This window comes from Falco naumanni, chromosome 5, assembly GCF_017639655.2.
Source record: "Falco naumanni isolate bFalNau1 chromosome 5, bFalNau1.pat, whole genome shotgun sequence".
Taxonomy (NCBI): Eukaryota; Metazoa; Chordata; class Aves; order Falconiformes; family Falconidae; genus Falco; species Falco naumanni.
This window is the reverse complement of record NC_054058.1, coordinates 17,924,251-17,947,074: the sequence shown is the minus strand read 5'-3', so window position 1 is coordinate 17,947,074 and position 22,824 is coordinate 17,924,251. Positions and strand designations below refer to the sequence as shown.

Here is a 22,824-nt window from a genome sequence, read left to right as displayed (position 1 = left end):
ATTTGCCCTGAGGGTCAATAGAAAGCTTTTCTTTTGGGATGGGATAGCAAAAGCAACTTTTGAAGTCCAGGACCATTAGTTTCCTATACCTGCTGTTCACATGCCACTGTGGATCTTACCTGTTACGGCAAAGAGAGGAGGAAAGAAAGTGTGTTAGCTAGAAACCAGAGGGAAGAGCGTTGCCCCTCAGCAGCAGGCTGGCATGTCAGCTCCAGCACTAAGGGAACAGTCAGATTTCCATATTTACTGAGGCATACCTTACAGGTGGCTTGATTTACCAGCGAGTGCTGTCTCACTTGCCCTTATTTCAACTGTTGAGTGCCCATGGTAGAGAAAATTACAGTGATTTCAAAGGCAGGTGACAAAGGCAAAGAAAACCTAAGCAAGTGCCATAGGTGAGAACAGCAGTCCAGCCTGGCTGATTAACACAACAAATGCTACTGACCATTCTAGCAAAAATAATCCTTGCAAATTTAAACGAACACTGAGATGCACAGTTGTGTAAACTGATTAAGCTCATACTTGTATTGATGCAACTGTCACCTGTCTTCAGTACAGCTCCTCTCCTTTTCTTTAACTGGGTAATTTTTAACATTATGTTTTAAGATGTTTCTTCTCACCTTCTAGAAGGAAAGTATGTCCTTCCAACCCCCCAGGCCCAGGAGGAGAAGCTCATGGCTTCAGGTGGCTTCCCAAACCACAGAGGCTTAAAGGGACTGGGAAAATGCAGGAAGTAATCATTTTGTAATAACATTTTTCTGATGCAGAAAGCCCAGACAGAGCTTTTTGTTTAATTCTTATGACACTGGCCAAACTTTCAGTTGTGGATTTTCTGAAACATCAGTAGTCATCAGAGAGCTATAATGAGTGGTGATTGACAGATCATCCTTCAGCACCTAAATAGAGGATAGGGTTGGCTCATACAACGTGCCATACTGCAAGCCCATAACACTGGGCCTCAAGAACTATTCTGGAAAAAAGCTTAAGACTGGAAGAAAAATCTATTCTTCTTTCTCCCCCCTCCTCATTAGATACTTTAGCTAATTTAAAGTCCTGATCAAAAAAGAAGAAAAAATGGCATTTAGCAATAGACATTATTAGGTAATTTAATTTAATTTAATATTTTTGCCAATGAAAAGTAAATAGATTTCATGTAGTGATGACAATTATGTCAATTGTAGTCATAGTGAAAATGGCTATTAAAATAGTAAAATCTTTTTAAAGAAATAAGGATTTGTCATTGCCATTTACCAAATTCACCCTTAACTGAATGCCCAGAATAGTATGTGCAACTTTTTCCAGAAGATGGTTGATGTGTTTTCCTAATCAGTTAGCCAAGCTCCCATCAAACCGTTAAATGCGGGTTGTTGGTTTGAGGAGGACAGCAGTGGCTCGTGCAGTGCATTCTGGCTCAAAACCCAGTAGACAATGAATTCAGAGCCTTCTGCCTGGGAAGGTCACGTGAGGCCCTCCTGCTCTTCCTCTCCTCAGAAGAAGCAGTTTCATTCTCAACACTTTCGGAAATGTTAGCTCTAAATTGTCCCCATGCTTCTTATTTCTCTGTACCAAGCTTCTTGGCATTGGGTATGACCAGCCTGGCCTGAGCTCTAGAAGCCAGCACGCAGCTCTCTGGCCCTCCTGTACACTTGTACATTTTTGGCACCATGCAGATATTCTGTCCCACAGTTGAAGTGGCATAAAAGGAAAAGGCGAGAAAAGAAGAAAAAAGACCTGAGGCAGCCAGGCAGAGCACAGCACACTTGCTTTTCTCTGGTTAATTTGCTGGGGCAGGGCGTTGTTATTACTGGGCTATACTTAAAATGTCTGTGAACACTCAAGAGGGCTTGGCTTGGGTTACAATTTACAGGCATCTGTGCTACTTGAAAATTGACAGATGCTTTTTTAAAGTGTCAAAAGCTGCTGCCTGAAGTGCAAGGAAGCACTCTGCAGACCGTGGATCTGTTCACTAAAACCCTTTCTTCTTTAGATTGAAAGGACCTCAGAAATACCAGAACTCCTCTGACTAGATAAAGAGATAGCTGCTGGCTGGTGGTTTAGGGCGAGAGTTGTGATACTGCATACATTCACAGAACTGAAGGCTAGAAAGGACCCTTATTTGATTTAATCTTACCTCCCAACATAGCCTGTTACTTTCATCTTTTTGAGCACAGTAATTAGAGATCAGCTGAAGTGTGTCTTCCTGGGAGGATTCCAAGAGATAGAAAAAAAAAAATCCAGATAAGTTAAATTAAATGATGTTGTTGTAGGTGTCTGTCCATGTTTATTCCTTCAAGCCCTTTCTCACATCAGAAGCCTTTACTGGATCAAGTGGTTTCACAGCTACTGTGAAAGCCGAGATTACCCCTTTGAGCAAGGGGTTGAAAGGCCAGACCTTTTCCTGAGTGCACATGTGACAAGGAGCTATGGCTACGTGCCAGTGCGATTAATCTGTGTTTGCATTCCTGCATTCACAGGTTCAGGAAAGTGGTAGGATTTAGAGGTGAGAAACCACAGCTACCAAGTGGAGGCAGGATTTGAATTTGCTGTGAAGAATGGCTGAAAACTGTTGATATCTACAACATGTTTGCTACCTCACCTAGTCCAAAACACCCTTCAGGAACCATTTGGGCATCCAGACAGAAATGAAATGGAAGTTGCTATGTAAAGCCAGGGAGGCTTCTTCTTGTTGCATTGATACCTGTTTCTCTGTTTTCCAGAAAAAGGTAGCAGACCAGCCCAATCGGAGTCCCTCCATATGGTTAGCCATGTACAGTGCTTTTGGCCGACCAATTCTTCTCAGCAGCACGTTCCGTTACTTGGCTGACTTGCTGGGTTTTGCTGGGCCATTATGCATTTCTGGCATTGTCCAGGGCTTCCAGAATACAACCAACAATACAAATACGACAGAAAAGGTAACCTGACAACATGGATTGAAAGACTTTGTTTGGTAGTAGTTCTAGATTCCTACCAGGTATTGAATATGTCTGGCTGCATGCTTTTATACATCTATGACCATCTTTGTATTATTTCTTTGTTTCTTTCAAGCAAATTATCTTTTTTGTGAATGACAGTCAAGTTATAAACCTAAGTAGTGGAAGTCTTTGGTATGAATGTGACACAGGTAGCGGAGGCTTCCCACAGTTGCCCAGCTGTCTGCCTCTTGGTGGAGTCATCCCAGCAGTTCTGGGGAGAAGGAATAGCTTTTCTGCTCCTATGCAGCTATGCCTCTTCAGTTCAGGCAGGACACCCGCTGGTGGTGCCTCAATGATGCATGCAGCAAGGGTGAGTCTAGGAATTTTGCTTAATTTCTGTCCATTTGTAGTCCACTGACAGGCTTGAGCTTTCTGAAATCTGTTTTCCACTGGGAAACCAAGAGTAGTCACTCCCTACTTGTGACTGATTATACTACTTGTTGCTGTGATGAAATGCATTGGCTCATGTGAGAAGTTGAGAAGCATCCACTTTATTCAATGGCATTCTTGATACTAGAGATGCACAAAAGATACTAGTTCACAGATCATTTCAAGTTTCACCAAGACTGAACTTTTGGAGATCACCTCTAAGCACTGAGCAAGCCTCTGATACAGAACATTTTCTATCATAAGTGAAAGTATTTATTAGTAACTAGTGAAAACATACAAATTATTTTACTAGCTGACAGCAAAGAAAATATGATGAAGGAATTTTCCTGCTTCTGTCTTCTACAGAAACATCTCCATACACTTTATGCAGTAAATGTTTTGTACTTGAATGAGCAGATAGGTATGTAATGGAATAACGTATTCCCCTCCAGATAAAGCATTTGACTGTCATCACTATCCAAATATCATCTTCTTGGCTGCTCACTCCTGACATTCATTTTCTTGACTGAATTTGGCTTTAGACTCTCATTCAGCCATTGTACTGAAGGAGAGTTTAATTGTGCATCTTATCAAATAAAGCTCTTTATCATCCTTGAACCTCCATGTGTTGGATTTGAACCACGGAGTTAAAAGGCAAAGTGCATATTTTGCCTTCAAAAATGGGTGTTTTTTTCCATTTTGAGCAAACAAGGTATTTAAACTTGAAAATGTTCATTTCTGGATCTCACATTTAGGAATATGTACCATGTCTACTTCCTTTATTTTTTTGTACAATTCAGTGTAGTGGTTTTAGTTCTGGGTTTTTTTTAATTTTAATCAACACTGGCTAAAGGGAAGATTAAAATAATTGGAGAACTTGAAACCACTCCAAGGGCCTGGCTTGGTGACAGTCACTGTTTCTCTTGGATACATTTCAGAATGCATTTCTTATGGATTTTGATAAACTTTCTCTTGGCTGTTCTTGGTATTATGCATTTCTCCTTTAGATTCTCTCTAGTTTAAATTAATGTGAATTAATATAAATGTATCCTTATTCCCCCATAATTTCTGAGAACTCTAGATACATTGATAAAGGTACCTACAAATATTATTTTATTATTGATATCCCCACTATGTAAACATGGGGAAGTTAGACGTGGCAGAACATTAAGAGAAGAGTTTTCAAATATAGTTATCTAACCACTCATGCACTTAAGCAATCCTCGTTTCAAGGAGTCTTGGGCTGGTTGAGCCACTTAGTCCTATTATTTCAGTGGTATTTAGGTGTCTTACAGACATTGGGGCTTTTCAAAACACTGTTGGGTGCTTACACACACATTTTGGGTGTCAGCTGCCTGTGGCAGAGGGGGTGTGTGTAGTGGAGAGGCTGGGATCACTACAGTGAGGTGAGCCTGGAGGTTGGAGCACCTCTCTCCTGCCTGCAGTCTCACGGTGGGTGACAGAAATCCAGAGTGATGCAGGAATCTTCAAGAGGATAGGCACATGGTTTACTTTCCAGTATTTCCCAAACCTTTCATCTCAGAAGCAGGCTGGGTATTTCAGTAGAACAGGCTTTTTTCCTTTTTTTTTTTTTTTTTTTTTTTCCTTGTAAGAATTCCAGTACATCCTGCTTCCAGCTGGATCGGAAATACCGAAGGAACATCCTTCCTTGCGGTATTTTGGTACATTTGTTCCCTTTTCTGCCTGAAACAGAGCAGAACAGTGAACATAAAAACTAGAAAGTGAAAACAAATAAGTGATTTAAATAAGATTTTTTTCCCCATTGAGGCATTTAAACCTCATTTTGTGGGGAACACTGGCATATATACTCATATTTTATTCAGAATTCACAGGTATCATAGACTATATTTCTGGAGGGAATTTTTTCCGTGACATGCAAATGCAACATAAGTAACTAATCCTATAGAATAAAGTATATTTTCTTGCAGTTTCTTTGTGGCGCAGGTTGAATGAGCTTTATTTTCTACTGAGTAGCATTTCTTTCCTACAAATCACCAGAATTCAATGGAGAAACTAAAGATAAGGAGTCATGTTGATCTCATTGTCCCTGTTCTGCTAAAACCAATCCATTTTAGAGCTGCTAAAAGTTAAGATCCTTAGTCTTTGGAACATGAATGGAGTATTCAATTTGTATCCAAATGATTTTGGTAACATAAGGCAGTGAGAAATCTAATTTCTATTACTTTCCCATAATACCATCAATAATTTTTATTCTAATTCAATGACTGGATTTTCTTGTCTCCAGTGTCTCAAGAACGTACAATCACTCCTATGCCACTTTCATAATTCTTTCCTTTCTTTCCAGGTGAAGGATCCATCAAATTCATATCTTTCCTCAGAGGAATTCCTCAGGAATGTTTATGTTCTGGCAGTTCTTCTCTTCCTGGCCCTTATCTTGCAGAGGACATTCCTGCAGGCATCCTACTATGTGACTACAGAAACAGGCATCAACCTGCGAGGTGCTTTACTGGTGAGCAAAGATGTTCCCATGGTTTGCCAAGAAATTCACTAATAATAACTTGAGCTTTGTACTTTCATTTGTCTTGTTCTTTATCTGAAGACTCAGTTAACAATTGTTCGAGAGAAGATATGCACTGTATTTTTATACAGAAAACTGGAAAAAGTAGTATCACTGACATAGCCAAAATAATGGCAGCAATTCCTTTTGCTAAAAACTAAACCCATCATAATAACATGTAGAAGTTTAACACTCACTCTGTGCATATAAGAACATACCTTTGCAGATGATGTTTAGTATATGAAGATAAGCAGTATCGGTTTTGCTCTGCATCTGCTTTGTTCATTTGTTTCTGCTGGTTACTTCTGCTGACTGTGAACAGAGTCATCTGCAGCATATCTTTGGCCGAGCTATGTTTTACGGGAACGTTGCCAATGTATTGTGAGTGGTGATTCTGAATATTTATGCCCTTTTGCACAGAGTGCCGTGGGATGGGACAGGAGTCATTCGTCTGCAAAACTGTTGCTAAACCCAGCATCCATTAACCCTCTGTGAAAGTCATGTTTATGAACTGGAGCCAGCAGCTCCAGCTCAGAATGTGGGTGGGTTGTAGCAGGGATGTCCACAGACCAGACTCCACAGACAGCAGCAGCACTGTGTGCAAAACGGAAGCTAGAACGGATGCTTTGCCAGGTGTAACTAACCATAGGAGTACCATCTTGGTGTGGAAGCTTCTTTTTTTTGTGCACACTGTGATTGATGTAGCTCTTTCAAACATTTTCTGCCTTCTCCCAGGATAGATGGTACACACTATCTGTGAAGAAAGAATACCTGATTATTTCCTTGTGCTTTTGTGACTCCCACTTGCCAAAATGGGAACTCTTAGGACCATATGGAGCTGATGTAATTCGCCATGGTCTGTAGGCATTTCTGATTAATTCTACAGGATCTACCCTGCACATGGACAAAACAGAGCAAAGAGCACAGAATTATTTTTAAAACTTCCTTGAAGCTGCAGTGTTTGATATTTGGTTATAACTGTGACTGGGCTCACAATATTTGTCTTTAAAATTGTGGTAGATACAAGCCCTGACTAATTTTAAACACTGTTAAGTTCCTACAGATTTTATGGAAATAGGTGGCCAGGTAAAGGAGAGAAACCCAAAGGAATACATACCACCCTGATCAAAACTTCATAGCATGAGTTTAACTACTTTATCAGAAACAAGGATCTCTTTGACAGACAGTGTCACAAAAAAGCAGGCTCACCAAATGTCTGTTAAAAAAAGATCTTTGCCCAGTCTCCTGAATTTTGACGTTTTGTTGTCATTTTGTTCTGTTTTAGGTCTGCATTAAGCAACAAACCTTTTAAGAGGAATTGGAGTTTTTTAAAGTCAGTTCTCTCTTTTGTGCTTTCTCTCACTCTGTCTCCATCTCTCTCTCTATGTCAGGTGAGAGACTGGGAGAAGGGCTATCTTAAGTAAAGACTGATACCACAGTTTGAAACGTCCTGCTGCTGCTGTTGTTTTGTAATTAAATCATTTTCATATTTTCCATTTTATTCCTTTCCTACAGGCAATGATATATAATAAGATCCTGAGGCTTTCTACATCCAACTTGTCCATGGGAGAGATGACGCTGGGACAAATCAATAACTTGGTTGCCATAGAAACAAATCAATTAATGTGGTTCTTGTTCCTGTGCCCCAATCTGTGGGCAATGCCTGTTCAGGTAGAGCATCAAAGTAAGGGCCTGATTTCAGTGATCCTCCAAGCTGGTTGAAAAGAGTATATGTCTGTGAGACTACTACCAAATCCAGAGGGGAACTTGGACTTCACACTCATTTTCCAGAAGACTAACAAGCAGAAACGTGGCCCATTATCTCCTCTGAAGGCGGGGAGGTTGTGTCTCCGAGGGCCGGTAAAGAGAGAGGATTTTTTTGAGCAGAATTTCCATGTCATGGATGTGTTCTGTGACTTTAAGAATGATGACCTGTCATCCTCTCCCTGCTCATATTTCTTCCACTACTGGCACAAGTCATTACTTTTATTTCTGCCACATGGCAGCAGCACAGGCATCTGACCAGCGCTAAGTATTACATTTGCAGTGTGCACTCCTAACCGTGTTTTGCGGCAGGAGCAAAAGGCGATTGAATCCTGCTCCGTGACTGACAGCAGCACCGACAGTGCGCTGCACGAAATGCTCAGAGAGGCTCTCATCTAAACAAGCTTAGTTACTGTAAACATCTGGTTCTTAGCAAGGCTGGGAAAGTTCTGTAAGAACGAAAGGTAAAAATTATTAGCCTGAAGGAAACCTTCAAAAATGCTGTATGACTTAATGACCTAAGCCATGCTGATTTTCCAGGACACTTGGACTCCTGTAGCACCTTCAGAATTTAAGCTTGGAGTGGGATTGGCCTGGTCCTTTCCTATGGGTAATCTCACTGACATTAAACAACTTTTAAAAGGCACAAAACCTACTCTTCTAGCAGATTTGTTTTGCTGAAATTCCTGGAACTGTATCAGTAATCTTTGACAATAATTAACAATATTACTACTACTAATGGATCAGGTAGCATTTAGAGAGTCATAAAATAATTTATGTAGAAAAAGACAAAAAAGTTTACTTGGTAACAGAAATTAGAAATAATACAGACAGTTTCATTTTAAGTCGTTTCACATCCAGGTTAATTTGAAAGTGTTGCTGTTAATACTTCAAATGTTATTAAATGAACAGCTAATCTGATTGCTGTGGCTGGTGGATAATTATATGTAGCCTAAATTCACCATCATTTGTCTCTAATAAAGTCTTTGTCCCACCCACTGTAGAAATGTAATGGCCTTCCTCACCACTACTGTAAAAGGCTGGTTTGAGGAAGCTTCTGATTTTGCTGATCCCTGTAGTTCACCTTCAGACAATCAGGAGACAGGGAACACGAGTAGCTTGACCATAGCTTTGACTGGGAACGAGCATAGCATCACCCATGAATTTGTATCTGATGAGTGCACTTGGTGAGTAAGCATCTGTTGCCAAGGATGTAACAAGGCTCCTTCTGCTCTTAAGCTCTTAATCATAGCAATTACCTTACACTTTTGCTCCAACAGTAAAATTGAAAGGCAAATACTATTTACTTCTCAAAATATTATGCAGCTGGTATCAATGACACTGGTTTTGTGGTAATATGTCTTTCTGTGGTAATAAGCTCAATTGGCTGTTTTTTGGAAAAGAGAGGGAAGAAACTAACCTTTGGTACCGATGAGTTGGATTATAACTATACCACTGTGGGAAAGGTGATAGTACTGTCCTGTCTTGCCTTATACAAAGGAGTTGAGCTTCAAGGGATGTTCCAAGAAACAGTAATTGTCAAGGCTGCCCCCTCCTCGAGCAGAACAGCTAGTAGCAAATACCAAACTTATATCTATCCAGTATGATCATTTATAGCCATAACCTCTGAAGATCGGGGTGAATCTTAGAAAATATATTGTGTATCCACCAATTATGGCCTGCTATCAGGGCAAAAATTCATTGCAGGTTCAGGCACCCAGTAAGGACTTCAGTTTATGCAAGTATAAATTGCTACCTGTAACCTTGTATTAGTCTGCTAAAAAAATGTTATCTAGGTATGCTAACTTACATTACAGAAGCCTGACAAGCTAAATAATCCTGTCAAAATGTTGAACTCCACTTATTCTTATTTCTGATATTGTATAATAAGAAGGCAGATTTAAAGACAGAACTGACTTGTTTAAAAGATAACAAAAATATTAAGTAGGGAACCTGTTCTGTGTGCCCTATTATCCCTGAGGACATCTCTGTACCATAAAGTGGAGCTTTTAAATAAAAATACTTATGTAGTAGAGCTTGTACTAACTCAGGACCCAGAATCATGGTAGTTGCATCAGAGCCATTCCCAGGTAAACCTCTGTGGGAAGTGTTCCCAAAGTCTTTGTAGGGCTAAGGTAGCATCTTGGTATTTTCCTACAGAGCTACATGATACTGATGCACAAGCTCAGGTTGTGTCACTCCCAGCGCATCTGCTTCATACTTTAGTGCCTTTAGACAGGCCTCTCCCTGCAGTTGCAAGAGGACCACTACAACAGAATGCAACTTGAGTCACAACAGTCCTAAGACCCTTGAATACTTCCAGAGTGATGTAAGGAGCTCCAGTGTAAATAATACTTGAGGCCAGTGATTCTGTAAAAAGCTCTGGGGCAAGCACCATCATTTTAGTGCTCCATTAGTTCTGTGGAAACCTCATTTGGACTTATGACTGCCACGCAGTAACACAAACTATGTAGTTAATGTCAAAAAAAAAAGGCTTCTGGGTTCATTTCCCACACTTGACTAAACATGACCTTCTGAAGTCCAGGCTCAGCTGATTCTATGAACCATTTAACTGTTTATTGGAAGAACAAGTTTGGTTTTTTTCTTGCTATCATTCTGGCATATTCAAATCTCCTTTTTTTCCAATGTCACTTTTTTCTTTATAGATAATAATGGGTGTGATCCTACTCTATAATTTGCTCGGAGTGAGTGCCTTGGTCGGTGCGGCTGTCATTGTACTGTTAGCTCCAATACAGTACTTCATAGCTACCAAGTTGGCTGAGGCTCAGAAGAGCACTCTTGTAAGTAAATTATTTCAGTGACATTTGTGATTCAGAAATGAGAACAGGGAACCAGGTGTTCCGGATTCTGTTCCTATTGTTAGTGAATATTCATTGCGGAGGTTTGGGTGAGCCATCCCTTAATTCCGTCATCCCTCCCTTTCTGTTTTCCTGTGGGTCAGTATCTCTTCCTTCCTGACATTTGTCAGACAAGAATCTGAAAAAAGTATGCGCTGTGACCTGTCTTCTCTGCAGAGAGTATTTTTCACCCAACTAGCACAGTTTTATCTGAATTCAATTCCATGAAAGCATGTTATTCCTACATTCAGATGTTGTATTTCATGGGATGAAAGCAAACAGTACAAATGGCTGATAAATTATAGGAGGACAGTATTAAAAGAATGTGTACAACACCCTCTGAAATGACTGGAGACTTTATGCTCTCACCCCAAGCTTTGGTATGCTCTAAACATCACCTGACATTACTGGATTAATATCTGTTGTTCATTCCTCAGAGCTCTAAATTTATTTTGCTGGCTAATTTAGTTCGCCAATTAGAAATGGATTCTGAAACTTTGTCTAATTTTTAACTTTATTCTTGTGATCCTTGAACTTTTAGAATCAACCTTTGATGTTTGAATTGTCAAATATTTAAAGATCCTTTTAATCTTAATATTTAGTAAGCAAATTATACATGGATGGACCTAATCTTCAGCACACATCAACCCTGTTGAGTTGTGCCAATTTATACCAACAGAGGATTTATCTTGGCGTAATTTCAGAAATGGTCTGAATCTTTCTTTTTGCTCTTTTCTGAGTTCCTCTGACATCTTTTGGATTACGATTTTACCAAAACTTTTAATTACTGTTTTCTGGTGAGGGGCAATTAGCTAAATATATCAATAAACATCTCACTTATTTTCATGACCGGTCTGTATGAATTCCAGAATGAATCTTGTAGCAGCAATTACACACATGTAGTTGTATGTCTATTGTTATGGATACCACAGACCTACTAATCCACCTCCCCGAGTTTCACCCTCCACCTGCAGGTGGATGCAGGTGATGTTTTGGTTTGTTTTTCTTTTCAGAACAGGGTCATTTAATTTCCCCTCATGTTTGTAAGCATTTTAATATCTCCAAAGAACAAGTAATTTTATATTGCTTTACTCAGTATAGCAACTGAAACCCTGTACAAAATCACAAACAAAATTATAAATCTTTACTGAATTTTACAATAGAAGTGAAAGGAAAAGATTATTCCCGTTAAAACTACAAACCATTATCAATTTCTTATACTTGCTTTCTTTTGAAATGAAGGACTATTCTACTGAAAGATTAAAGAAAACCAATGAGATACTAAAAGGCATTAAGTTATTAAAGCTGTATGCCTGGGAGCACATATTTTGTACTAGTGTGGAAGAAACAAGAATGAAGGAGCTCACCAGTCTCAAAACTTTTGCACTTCATACATCTCTTTCCAGTAAGTAAATATGTTTTTAGCTCTCTGAAGCAGATCCTGTTCTTCACGTCAGCATTCCTCCTGACTTCAACTAAAGCAAGATACAGCTGTGCCTATCACATTTTTTTGTGTGTGTATGGAATGTGATTAAAATTAAAAGGCACGACAAATATATAACACAGAAACTTGAAAATACTGAGTATATTTTGCTGATTTTTTTTTGCAGTACGTTTTCTGTCATGTTCATTATGACATTACAGCTATGAATTGCTTTATAGTAAGGAGGCTCCAGATAATATTAGCAACTTTGATTATAGCAAAGATAAATTAGTCTGAAAGAAATTGTGTTTTCTGTGATCTAGAAGAGCTGAGAGGGTAACGTTTTAGTTGTGTTGCATAATAATTGTGCACATAAAACTTTTTTATCCCAGTTCACTAAAGAGATACAAATGAGATAATTCCTTGGCTTATTTGTGTGTTTAAGACCTCTCTCTGTCATGGAAGGAAATGTCTCCCAGCAGAGCAATTTTCCTTTGGGAATTTTAATTAACTGAATTGGAAATAACTGCCCTCTTCTAATGCCATACAACTGATTCTAAAACTGTTTTTTTGGTTTTTTTTTATTTCATACAATCTGATGCCTATTTTATTTCTCTTTCACAGTTTTTATGAATGCAGCCATACCAATAGCAGCAGTTCTTGCAGTAAGATATGGGGTTTTTTACTTTTCCTTATAAAAAGGGAGAGGAAAAGAGTGGGGGAGAAAAAATGAAGGGATACCATTGTTATTGTAGGACATATTCCTCATAAAACCAGCAGATGAGACAATATGGCTCTGCCAACTGTACAATAGAATGACACTGAAAACGACCATTCTCAGAGCCAGTATTTCACTAGCTGTGGTTTGCATTGGTAAACACAAAAAGAAATAGAAATTTTTGCTATAAGAAAGAAAAAAAGGAATTATTACAACTTGAAAGAAGACCCATTTTGAGAAGTTCTCATTTTGAAGGGGGTTCAGGTGGCTTTGTTTTTCTATTGTCTAGCAGTGAAAATCATTTCTGTTTCAAAGTGCAGTATAAGCTGCCATTTCAGTTTGCAAGAAAGGGTACTCTGCAGTTTAAGGAGAAACAAAATTTACTTGTCTTCTGGCCAGGTTTAAATCTCAGCCTAATACACTAGAGGGACTATGGCATGCCAGTGAGTAAGGAGTCTTCATAGACCAAATTCTGAGTGCATTACTCAGAGTACGCTGACAGTGTGTAACAAAATTGGATAAAATAGGACCATAGTTCTGCATCTGTGAAAAAAAACAACTAAGATTTATTAGGTTCTTACTGATATTTCTGGGTTGTCTGTTTCCTCTAAACCCTGAGGTCAATTCTTTACAAAACTATATGCTTTGATTTTACTAAGAATTATTTTTTTTTCATTCTGAAATGTGTAAATCTTTGAAATCACTGGCAAGCTTTAAAAATCTTTTTCACTTCAATAGAAGACACCTTTCAGTTTACTGGGATTCCCAGTAAATTAAGGTATATAGTTAGTGGCCTTAGTTGAGCAAAATATTTTGCTTGCTGTCCTTGTCCATCTTTTTCAAGAGTCCTTATCCTGACATGCTTTTTTCCTGATGTGACAGACCTTTGTGACTTACGCATATACCAGTGAGAAGCCGCTGCAGCCCGCCCAGGCCTTTGCATCACTGTCGTTATTTCACATCCTGGTGACACCACTGTTCCTGCTCTCCACTGTGGTTCGTTTTGCTGTCAAGGCTATCATAAGGTAAGTGGCCCTTCTAATTTCTCCAAGTCTTCAACACCTACGTTCAGTAACACAACTGGGAAGGTGCTGGAGAAAAAGGTTATTTCTACATGCTCACACGGCAGAGGATTAAGAGGTGGGACTCAAATGTTCAAGAATGTGAGACAAATCAGAGTAACCATTTCTTTTCACTGCAAGATACAGAAACAAGGAAATGTTCAATTTTTAAATAATTTCATCAGGTTTGGCAATTCAGAGTCAGAGCTGGACTGACCTTCCTTGGGATATGCTCCTCTTCTCATAGTGTGACCACCCACCATTGCTTTTACCTTATACTTTTCTGGGTTTTTGTCAACACAGGGATGAGAGAAGTGTGAAGTGTGAAGCTATCTAGCAAGACTGGTCCTGCTGATGCAAGGAAGAGCAACTGGCTTAACTCTGCCTCCACGCAGGGTGCATTGGGCTTTCAGTGAGAATCTGATATTGTCCTGCCTCTCATTGTCTAGCACTTGCATGGACTCTCTCTAGGAAAGAGAGTGGATGGAGGAACATTGGACACTGAAGGACCAGTTACTCAAGGAAAACTGAGCCCTACAGGACTTCTCGTATAGAGGAAATGCCATTCCCTTGAATAGCAGTAAAGAGATGCAGGAGAGGGAGCATGACAAGGCAGACATTTGGGAGTTTCATCTGTGAGGGTTAGGGATCTGCATGGCAGGACGGCAAGGAAGTTGGCACGAAGTGGAACAGATTTTAAAAAAAGGGAAAGAAACTCATAAAATGTGTTGCTTCATCAGAAACTTGTATGTTCAGGCATTTGTTTCTGCAAACAGCCCAACAAAACAACTTCCTTCATGCTGGGCTATAGAGCACTTTGTCTCAAGGGAGCTTTTGGCTGTTGCGTCAGTGGTCTATATGGAAAGAGTCATGGTCATGGGGCAGTTATGTAGACATGCACACTGCCAAAATGTCCCAAGAGGCACAAACTGACACTTGACTGGTAGCAACGTGTCAGATGCCAAGCACTAGCAGGATGTAAAGACCAAACTAACTTTTCCAGCCAGAAAATGTACTTCCTCCTTGTCAAGACAGAGGCATGTTGATTGCATTGCTGCTGCCACTGCTTCTTTTTGGTGGCTAACAGTAGTAATGAATAGTAGTCAAGGGGACTTCAGGCTCTACAGCTGTCATTTGCCAGCACCACACTCACTTTAAAAAAAAAAAAATTAAATAGGGTTTATTTTTATCAAAGCAGCAGCAGGGCCACATGAGACATTTTCCCTAGGTTGAAAATTATTTCTGACTAGTGGAAAATCTCAAGGCTCCTTTATAAATCATCCCAGCCTCTACATCTCTGCACTATGTTTAGCATAGCCCTAATATCAAAATGGTGCGTACATTTCCCTTAACACTGCTGGCCACCCCTCAGGACATTATTTAAAGACCGTATTTGCCAAAACAAACTTTACCCTTTGGCAGACTTACTTCCTAACATCTTTCTGCCATGAACATCATGTCCTCCAAGTGAAGAATGAAGTATGCATGCTTGACCACTCCGTGACTCTATCATCAATCAAATACATGTATATGAGTATGTGCTCATTTGCGTTATGATTAAGTGCTTGTATTTCAGTCAGAATCTCCATTTTATGTTAAAAAGCAGTTCTAGCACCATGAAAGCTTTTGAGGGTACCTGTCCTCATTCAAACGCAAAGTAATAGTTGATATCTTCTTAGGGAGATAATCAGAATGAGGTCTCTTACCTTCTACAAGACTGAAATTCTGATGTGGGAGTTAGACACATAAATTTTCCTTTCAAAAGAAGAGATAGGAACAGCAGAAGGAAACAATGACAACGGAATGGCAGTGCTTTCGTGCTAACCAGTCAGTATCTCTGTGGCTTGAACATGTATTGATGATTTCACACAAAATGCTCAGAAAGGCCTGGAAACAGGACTACTTTCCCATTTGCAGATTAATGTTCAAATCACTGATCTGAAGTGATATGACCTTCTGCTTTCTCAGGCTCTGGCTCAATGCACCTTGATTATAGTTTTTGCAAAGTAACATAGCTTCACCATGACCATGACCATGGTGCTTTTGTTCATCCCTTCCCCAGAATGATAAAGAGCCAGGTGCTGTGCAGTACTCAGTCCTGTTTGCATGCGGAGTATGCAAAAGCTGTGTTCAGGATGCACCTAGTGTGATGGCATTTTCAGAGGATGTAGGTGGATGAATGACTCATTTGTGCATCCCAGCTGTGCGTAAGCATGAGAAAGGCACAGAAGAGAGAAGCCTGGCAGGATAGAAACCATTTCCACAGAGCTCTTGTGGCACTCACATGACTAGCTCTCCTCTTCATTCCCAGCTACCAGTATGATATTTAATTATTTTCCTCTGCCCTTCTTCCACATAAATAATTTTTCATTTGCCATCAGGGTGGCAGATAGTCCAAGAGGACACCAGAAGTGTCCCTTGAACTCCTTTTGGAACATTCCTGATACATCTTGCTGGCTGGACTGCACAAAAATGGAAATGTGCTCCTGGAAACCTGGGTTTATTTAACTCACTGTCCTGTTTTCTTCCAAGTGTACAGAAGCTGAATGAGTTTCTCCTGAGTGATGAGATTGGAGATGACAGCTGGAGAGGTGGGGACAGCTCTGTAGCTTATGAATCCTGTAAGAAGCACACAGGACTTGTAAGTTCTGTTTTATGACACTGAATTTCAGAGTAGAGAGGCCATATAGACCCATACAAGGCCCGTGGCCTAGCTGATAGGGCTTGGAGTTTTGGTTTCTAACCTGACTTTAATATTGTCTGGTTTTGCCTCTTCTGTGTTGGGATCTCTGTGTTTCTATGACGTGAAGGTTCCCCAAACATATTTAAGCATTGCTGAAGTGCCAGTAGTAATAAAGACCCCCATAAACACCAACACATTTACACATGGTTTGAATTCATGCTTCTCAGATTTTATAAAAGGCCCAGGTGCATCTGCTGTAATTGTGGGGTTTGTACTGTATATTGCTAGTGCAACCCATCATATGTTGGGCATCTTTAGGTAGGACCAACTGCTGCTCTGGGAAATTCAGAACTGGAGGTAGGAAAACCAGCACCAGACTTTGTGAAATAGAAAATAATTCTAAGATGCTGTTTCTGGAGTGCTAAACACATAATGAATTTGAGGAAAATTCGAGGGCAAAAATCCTCAAGGGAGATGATTTGGGGAAAGATAATTTTTTCATTTTCATGTTTTTCTAAAGGTAGATATTTCAGCTGTTTAAAACTGATTATAGAATGTGAAGTGTGACTGAAACTTGAAGACAGCAACAGAAAGAAAGGATTAGCACAAAATAAGTTTTATTTTGAGCTGAATTAAATTAGCTTGCCAACCCAAAACAACATTTTTCTTGTTTATCTGGGTTAACTATTATAATAAAGGAAACAAAAATGAAATTGTTTCAGCATTTATTTTGTTTCTTTTGTCCACCTTTTGCCTAGCCCTACAGAGACAGAGTCTAGATGATGGGGAGAGGGAAAAATAAAGGTAACCCAGCCATAAGGAATCACTAAGATTACACCGATTCAGCCAAATACAGTGGTGCTTACAAATACCACAGGTAGCTCTGAAAGAGCTGGCTCCACAATCACTATTACACATTAGCGAGGTACTCTGCACAAGCTAATTTGATATGCTTCTTGCTCCTGCAGCTGTTCTACTTCCAGGAACCAAACTGGTAACTTTGCACGCCATTACACTTTTACTGACACAGCTTTGTCTGGAGCTACCTCAGGTAGGGCAGACTTACCTAGTGGTTTGAGGAGGCTGACAGAGCTGAAATTTGGGATGGTTATGTGTGGGAAACCAAAAATCAGGTATTTCCTGTGCTTCAGTTAAGGGTGGTTAAGGCATTACACTATGTGCATCACAGTACAGTAGTGTGTTTTTATTATCACATATATTGAAAAGCACTGGTTTCTTCTTGTGACCTAGAATGGTGGTAAGAAAGGGAACAGATTGTTTGTTTTATAGGGAATGAAATGCTGTCCTCTTTTGAGAATTCCAGCTTTTCTCCTTTCTTCATTTCACTTTTTAGCACACCAAGGCCATCAACAGGAGGCAGCCCTTGAGGTATCAGCTTGAAAGCTATGAACAGCCAACGAGGAAGCAAACACGTCCTGTGGAGATAGATGATGTTGCAATCAAGGTGGTTTGAAAACATTGTCTCATTCTTTGCACAGAGCAGGTCCTCCTGCAACGGTACTGGATAGTGCCCAGTTGCTGCTGTTCTTCCAAAGGCAAATAGTCCATTGCAAGAACAAGCCCTTAAATATATTAGCACTTTAGCTAAAAATAAAGTGAGAACTCATTTTAGACCAGCTCTTTATAGTGATTCCCTGTCTTCTCAGGAAACAAAGAGGCGTAGTGAATCTAAAGGAATAAAACTCAGATAATCTGATACGTAGACAGTTAAGATTTTTTTAGACTTTCCCTTCATGCACTTCTCTTTCACTCTTAGAACCAAGATCAAGGCTTTTGAGTAATTTTTTTACATTTATTATGACGTTATTTTAAGTCACATAGGCTAGCTTTTCCTCCACACACATGTTCCAAGCAAAAAATGTCCATGTCCACTCCCAGTTGTCATATCCACTCCCAGCTGTCAACTGGGAGTATTTGGTAAAATAGCTGACAACTACCAGTACTTGGTAGAGTTCAACTCAAGATCATCCCATCATCCCTTTATTACATTTCATACAGTGTGTGTATATATATGTGTGTGTGTATAACTTTACTTATTCACAAACTTTTCTGAGTTTGGCAATCTTTACTAACCTAACTTGCTTTTTTTTATGTGTGTGTGTGTATGAGCCTACCTCACCATGTCTATTAATCACAGATTTATTTTAGTAACATATTTTAAATCCAAACTAGGCATTCTAGTTTTTTTTCCCCTCAAGTGTTTATATATCTGACATGTGGTAATTGTTTTGTAGGTGACCAATGGATACTTTTCATGGGGAAGTGGTTTAGCTACATTGTCCAACATAAACATTCGAATCCCAACAGGTAGGATAAATGCACACCTTAAACATGAAATATGTAACATCAAATTGTTACTAATTACATTTCTTGGTTTTCTGGAAAGCACAAAATCACACATTTAGGTTTTTATAAGAAAAAATGAAGATTAAAGATGTAAACAATTTCATGAACTATATTGGTCATATAGCTGTATCATTAGCTTAAAGTACTATAAATAAAAAGTTAGATGGTTTTTATATACCTATATAGTTTATGTAGTTTTTACAATAACAGGAACAAAGTCAAGAGTAAGAATAAATATGACAAAGATGGTTGCAAAAATATTCATTATAATTTTCAACAGACAAATTAAAAAAACCAAGAGGGAGAACTTAAGACTCGTTCAAACCATGGGTCCATCTAATTCAGTATTTTGTTTCTAACAGTGTCTACCAGTGGGGGCACAGGGCAGCACTCATACATTGTACTTCTTCTGCCATGCGTCAACATTACAGTCTCCTAGCTCACAACTATTTTCATCTCAGAAAATTCCTTGAGCCTCATGCAGTTTGCCTGTCAAGAAATCCTCAATGATTTTCTCTTTCAGTGAATTTCTCTTTGTCCAGCTGAGGTTCTGTAATTTCTTGCGACCTCAATGTCTTTTGGCTAGGAGTTCCACAGGGTTACAAAACATTGATTTGTTTTGTAAGACTTCCATAACAAGTGTGAAAAGTAGCAACTATGATTTTCTGTCATTATTATTGCTGTTGTTAATGATGTAGAATTCCTAACACTGCTGGCATTTCATGTTATTAGTCTTATATTTTAGTTTTGTACCCTATCGAGTGCTTAGTTTTAAAATAGGTTATTACTTTAGGCTGGCACATTTTAGATATCACAGTTATTAAGTAATCCCAAAGTCTGTATCATTTGTTTCACTGTAGCATTGTTGGCCTATACATGGATGCATACTTTGTGCCGTCCCAGTGCCTCATACACCAGCAGAAGGTCTTTGCTCCAAGGTGTTTACAATCTAAGGCCATGGGTTCATGAGCTGAGTGAGCCAGCGTAATAGTTTACCTCAGTAAGACCTTAACTCCCCAACTGGTGAGAAGCTTGCCTGGTATATGCACTAGTGACCACAGTGAGTTCAATTAGTCTGTGGGAAGACCTGAGAAGCACCATTGCCACTACAGAGTAGGACTGCGGGTAGGCAAGTGGTGGTGGGGTAAGGAGGAGTACAGCAAAGCAGAAAAGAGTAATGGATCATCTTTCAGTTGCAGTCACTTATTAGATTGGTCCAAATTTTTATGGAACCCCAGACTGAATAATCACTCCCCACTTTATATCATTTGACCCTAAATAACTTCTATAAAGTAACACAGTCCCATACAGTGTATCATAATATATGTCAAAGCAATAGTCTCATTCCATTGGAGATTAGCGTATACCCATACTGCCCATTAATGTGTATTTCTATAGATTAATATGCCGTTTACATAGTGGATGTTAACAAATATAACCAACTAGTTCAAGGCTTCTAGAACTGGATCGAATTGAGCCTTGTGGATCTGAATAGAATTGTGAGATTTTTCTTTATTGAAAGTGTGTTTGTTATTATTATTATTATAGGTCAGATGACAATGATTGTGGGTCAAGTTGGCTGTGGCAAGTCATCACTTCTCCTTGCTATACTGGGAGAGATGCAGACACTGGAAGGAAAAGTTCACTGGAGCAAGTATGTTTTATATAGCTATTGATTGCTGCATTTGTTTAAGAAGGAGGTAGTTGGGATTTGCTGTGAGAAATTTAAAACTCGTGTCTCAGAACTGAATGTTAGATAATTATCGTCACCCAGATCCTTTCTGGAAGGCATCACCTACAAACTTATGAAGGATTTCCATTGCTGTTTTGTCATGGTTCAGAGCAGGCAGAGCAGAGTGCTTCAGGAAGGGAAAGAGGCTAGTCTGGTGATTAATATATTAGCCCCAGCAAGTGACCTGAATAGAAAGTGTATATTGTTCCTGTTATCAAATAGGCTTCAGTGCTCACTATAATTGAAGTCAGAATTGTTATGCTGCTGCTGTGCACACCAGTGAAAGCATGACAGGCTAGAGCTTCTTCAGTCGAGTGGTACGTGTAGGGTACTAGCATACAGGAAAGGCTGTCTGTATTTCCCACTCAGTGATGTTGCTGCTAGATATAACACATTAGCAGTGCTTTTTCCCATCCCTGGTGTCTGCTCAAGCCTTGCCTATGGAAGACAGTGTTACTCTTCACAGTAATATGTTCAGAAAGCAGCCTGAGGACACCGAATACCTAAAGAGTAAAGGCTCTGATGAAGCTGTTGCTGAAAAGGGAACTGCCAGTGAGGTCAGGCCTTGGGATTCACATGGACTCAGATCAAGTGAATGAAAACTTCCTACAGAAACTAAGTGGGACAGCAACCACTCTTCCAGCCTAGGCAGAGAAGATGCTGCAGAAGGGATGTGTTGTAACCCCAAGACTTGTTCTTTGATTTTAAAGATCAGCCCTGTTTCCTTTAAAACTAGCTTTTTGAGTTGAAAGGGTGAGTTTTGTTACAAAGATCAATATTTTGTTGCCCCATCCCTTGACTAGTAACCTCCTTTGTCATCTTCTTCTTACAGCAGCGTTGCAAGCTGGATATTTTTGCTTTTCCTGTGCTAGTATGCGTGGCATTTTTTGTTCTCTAGCTATATTTCATTGTCTGCTATTCTAAATGTATGTTCTCACTGGAGTAGCAGGTACAGTTGGAGCCAAGGCAAGACTAACTTTAGTTTAATTATATATGAGTTCAAGCTTTGAGGGAAGAATAGTATGTGATTTACCACAGTTAATTTCTTTGAGACATATAATGAAAATTTTGACATCACAGTCTGGCATTTTTTCTCTGAGTTGTTTAAGAAAATACAAGGAGTGAGTAGAGTTAACCTTGAAATTATTCTCACAATTGTTTTCAAAGATGTATTTGAGAAAGACTCCAGTTTGTTTTAGAACAATGGAATCTTAAGAGGACTAGAGAAAATGAGAAATCTTAGAAAGGCACTAGAGAACGTTCATGAAATACTTTTTAAGTTTCACATTGTTCAAGAGGGATTAATATCGTCAGTTGATTAGCAGTGCGTACATAACCAGGCTACTCAGGCTCTAGCAAGCATCTCAGACTTTACTGAGTGACTTTTTTTGATTGAAAAATATAATTTGGTGCTGTGATATAGCTGATGCAAACATGGCTATGTTTTGCTGATAATTTCAGACTGCCTGACAGACAGATGAATACAGAAGGACACTTCAGGTATTTAACTAAGTGGATCCTATATTTTACAAAACCGTAAAAAAGGTCCTATTTACTCTCTTAAATCCATTTCCGTGTGATTTTACATGCATGACTAACGCAGCTCCTCATCCAGGGATGAAATGCAGGCTAGTTGAATTCCCCAACAATTTCAGGTATAACCACACAGTAACAGTACTGATGGGTAACATTTCAGCCCCAGTTATATAGGTGTAAACCTGAAATGCATCATTGTGAAAGCCCATCATGGGGCTTGAATACCCTGTGGTGGTTGTGGTTGACTGCAGTGAGAGCTGTATGACCTGCTACCAGGGTTGTCACTGGTTTGGGATCTTAGGGAAAGAAAGCATGTTAGTGTATCTTTCCGTAGGAGATCTTGGCCAGGGCAGATCTGATGGGCCACATCTCAATTCTTCCCCCTTACAGGAGACATGCCTAAGATACATTACAAACCTTAGACAACAAGCTGGCTTTTTGTTTTCCCATTGAGCAATCAGCTGGAGAGATTCCCCTAAACATTGAAGCATGAGGTTATCTGGATAAGGCTAAGCCTGTTTCAGATCTGAGTTATTAAGTCTATACGGGGGCAGATGTGGGGAATATGCAGAGACATGTATTCCCTTCATCCACACCAAGACAAAGAGTCAGAACCATCTTCTCAGATCACCAAGAAAAGAAGAGTGGCTAAGGGGAAGCCCTTCACTCGGTATGCATTTTCTGTACATTGAACGGGTTTCCATGCAAGCAGTTGTTGTGTAATAAGTGAAAAGCATGGGAAACACAAGAATTATGAAATAGATCCACCCAGATGGCCTGTTCCACCCTCAAACTATGGAAG

At 39.5% G+C, this 22,824-nt stretch overlaps 1 protein-coding gene across 8 annotated transcripts in view; it reads left to right on the top strand.

Annotated features, from left to right (window-relative positions):
- ABCC9 (ATP binding cassette subfamily C member 9) overlaps positions 1-22,824 on the top strand; it is a 73,952-nt gene that overhangs the window by 16,916 nt on the left and 34,212 nt on the right. For 5 of the 8 annotated variants that reach the window (XM_040596061.1, XM_040596062.1, XM_040596064.1 and 2 more), the window contains 12 exons: positions 2,718-2,912; positions 5,668-5,832; positions 7,396-7,551; positions 10,311-10,445; positions 11,745-11,907; positions 12,550-12,590; positions 13,526-13,668; positions 16,237-16,345; positions 17,742-17,852; positions 18,643-18,715; positions 20,303-20,408; positions 21,948-21,986. In XM_040596061.1, the coding sequence (XP_040451995.1) occupies positions 2,718-2,912; positions 5,668-5,832; positions 7,396-7,551; positions 10,311-10,445; positions 11,745-11,907; positions 12,550-12,590; positions 13,526-13,668; positions 16,237-16,345; positions 17,742-17,852; positions 18,643-18,715; positions 20,303-20,408; positions 21,948-21,986 (1,436 nt within the window). The remainder of the gene's footprint in view (positions 1-2,717; positions 2,913-5,667; positions 5,833-7,395; positions 7,552-10,310; positions 10,446-11,744; positions 11,908-12,549; positions 12,591-13,525; positions 13,669-16,236; positions 16,346-17,741; positions 17,853-18,642; positions 18,716-20,302; positions 20,409-21,947; positions 21,987-22,824) is intronic. The other 3 variants (XM_040596066.1, XM_040596065.1, XM_040596067.1) reach the window with 1 other exon arrangement.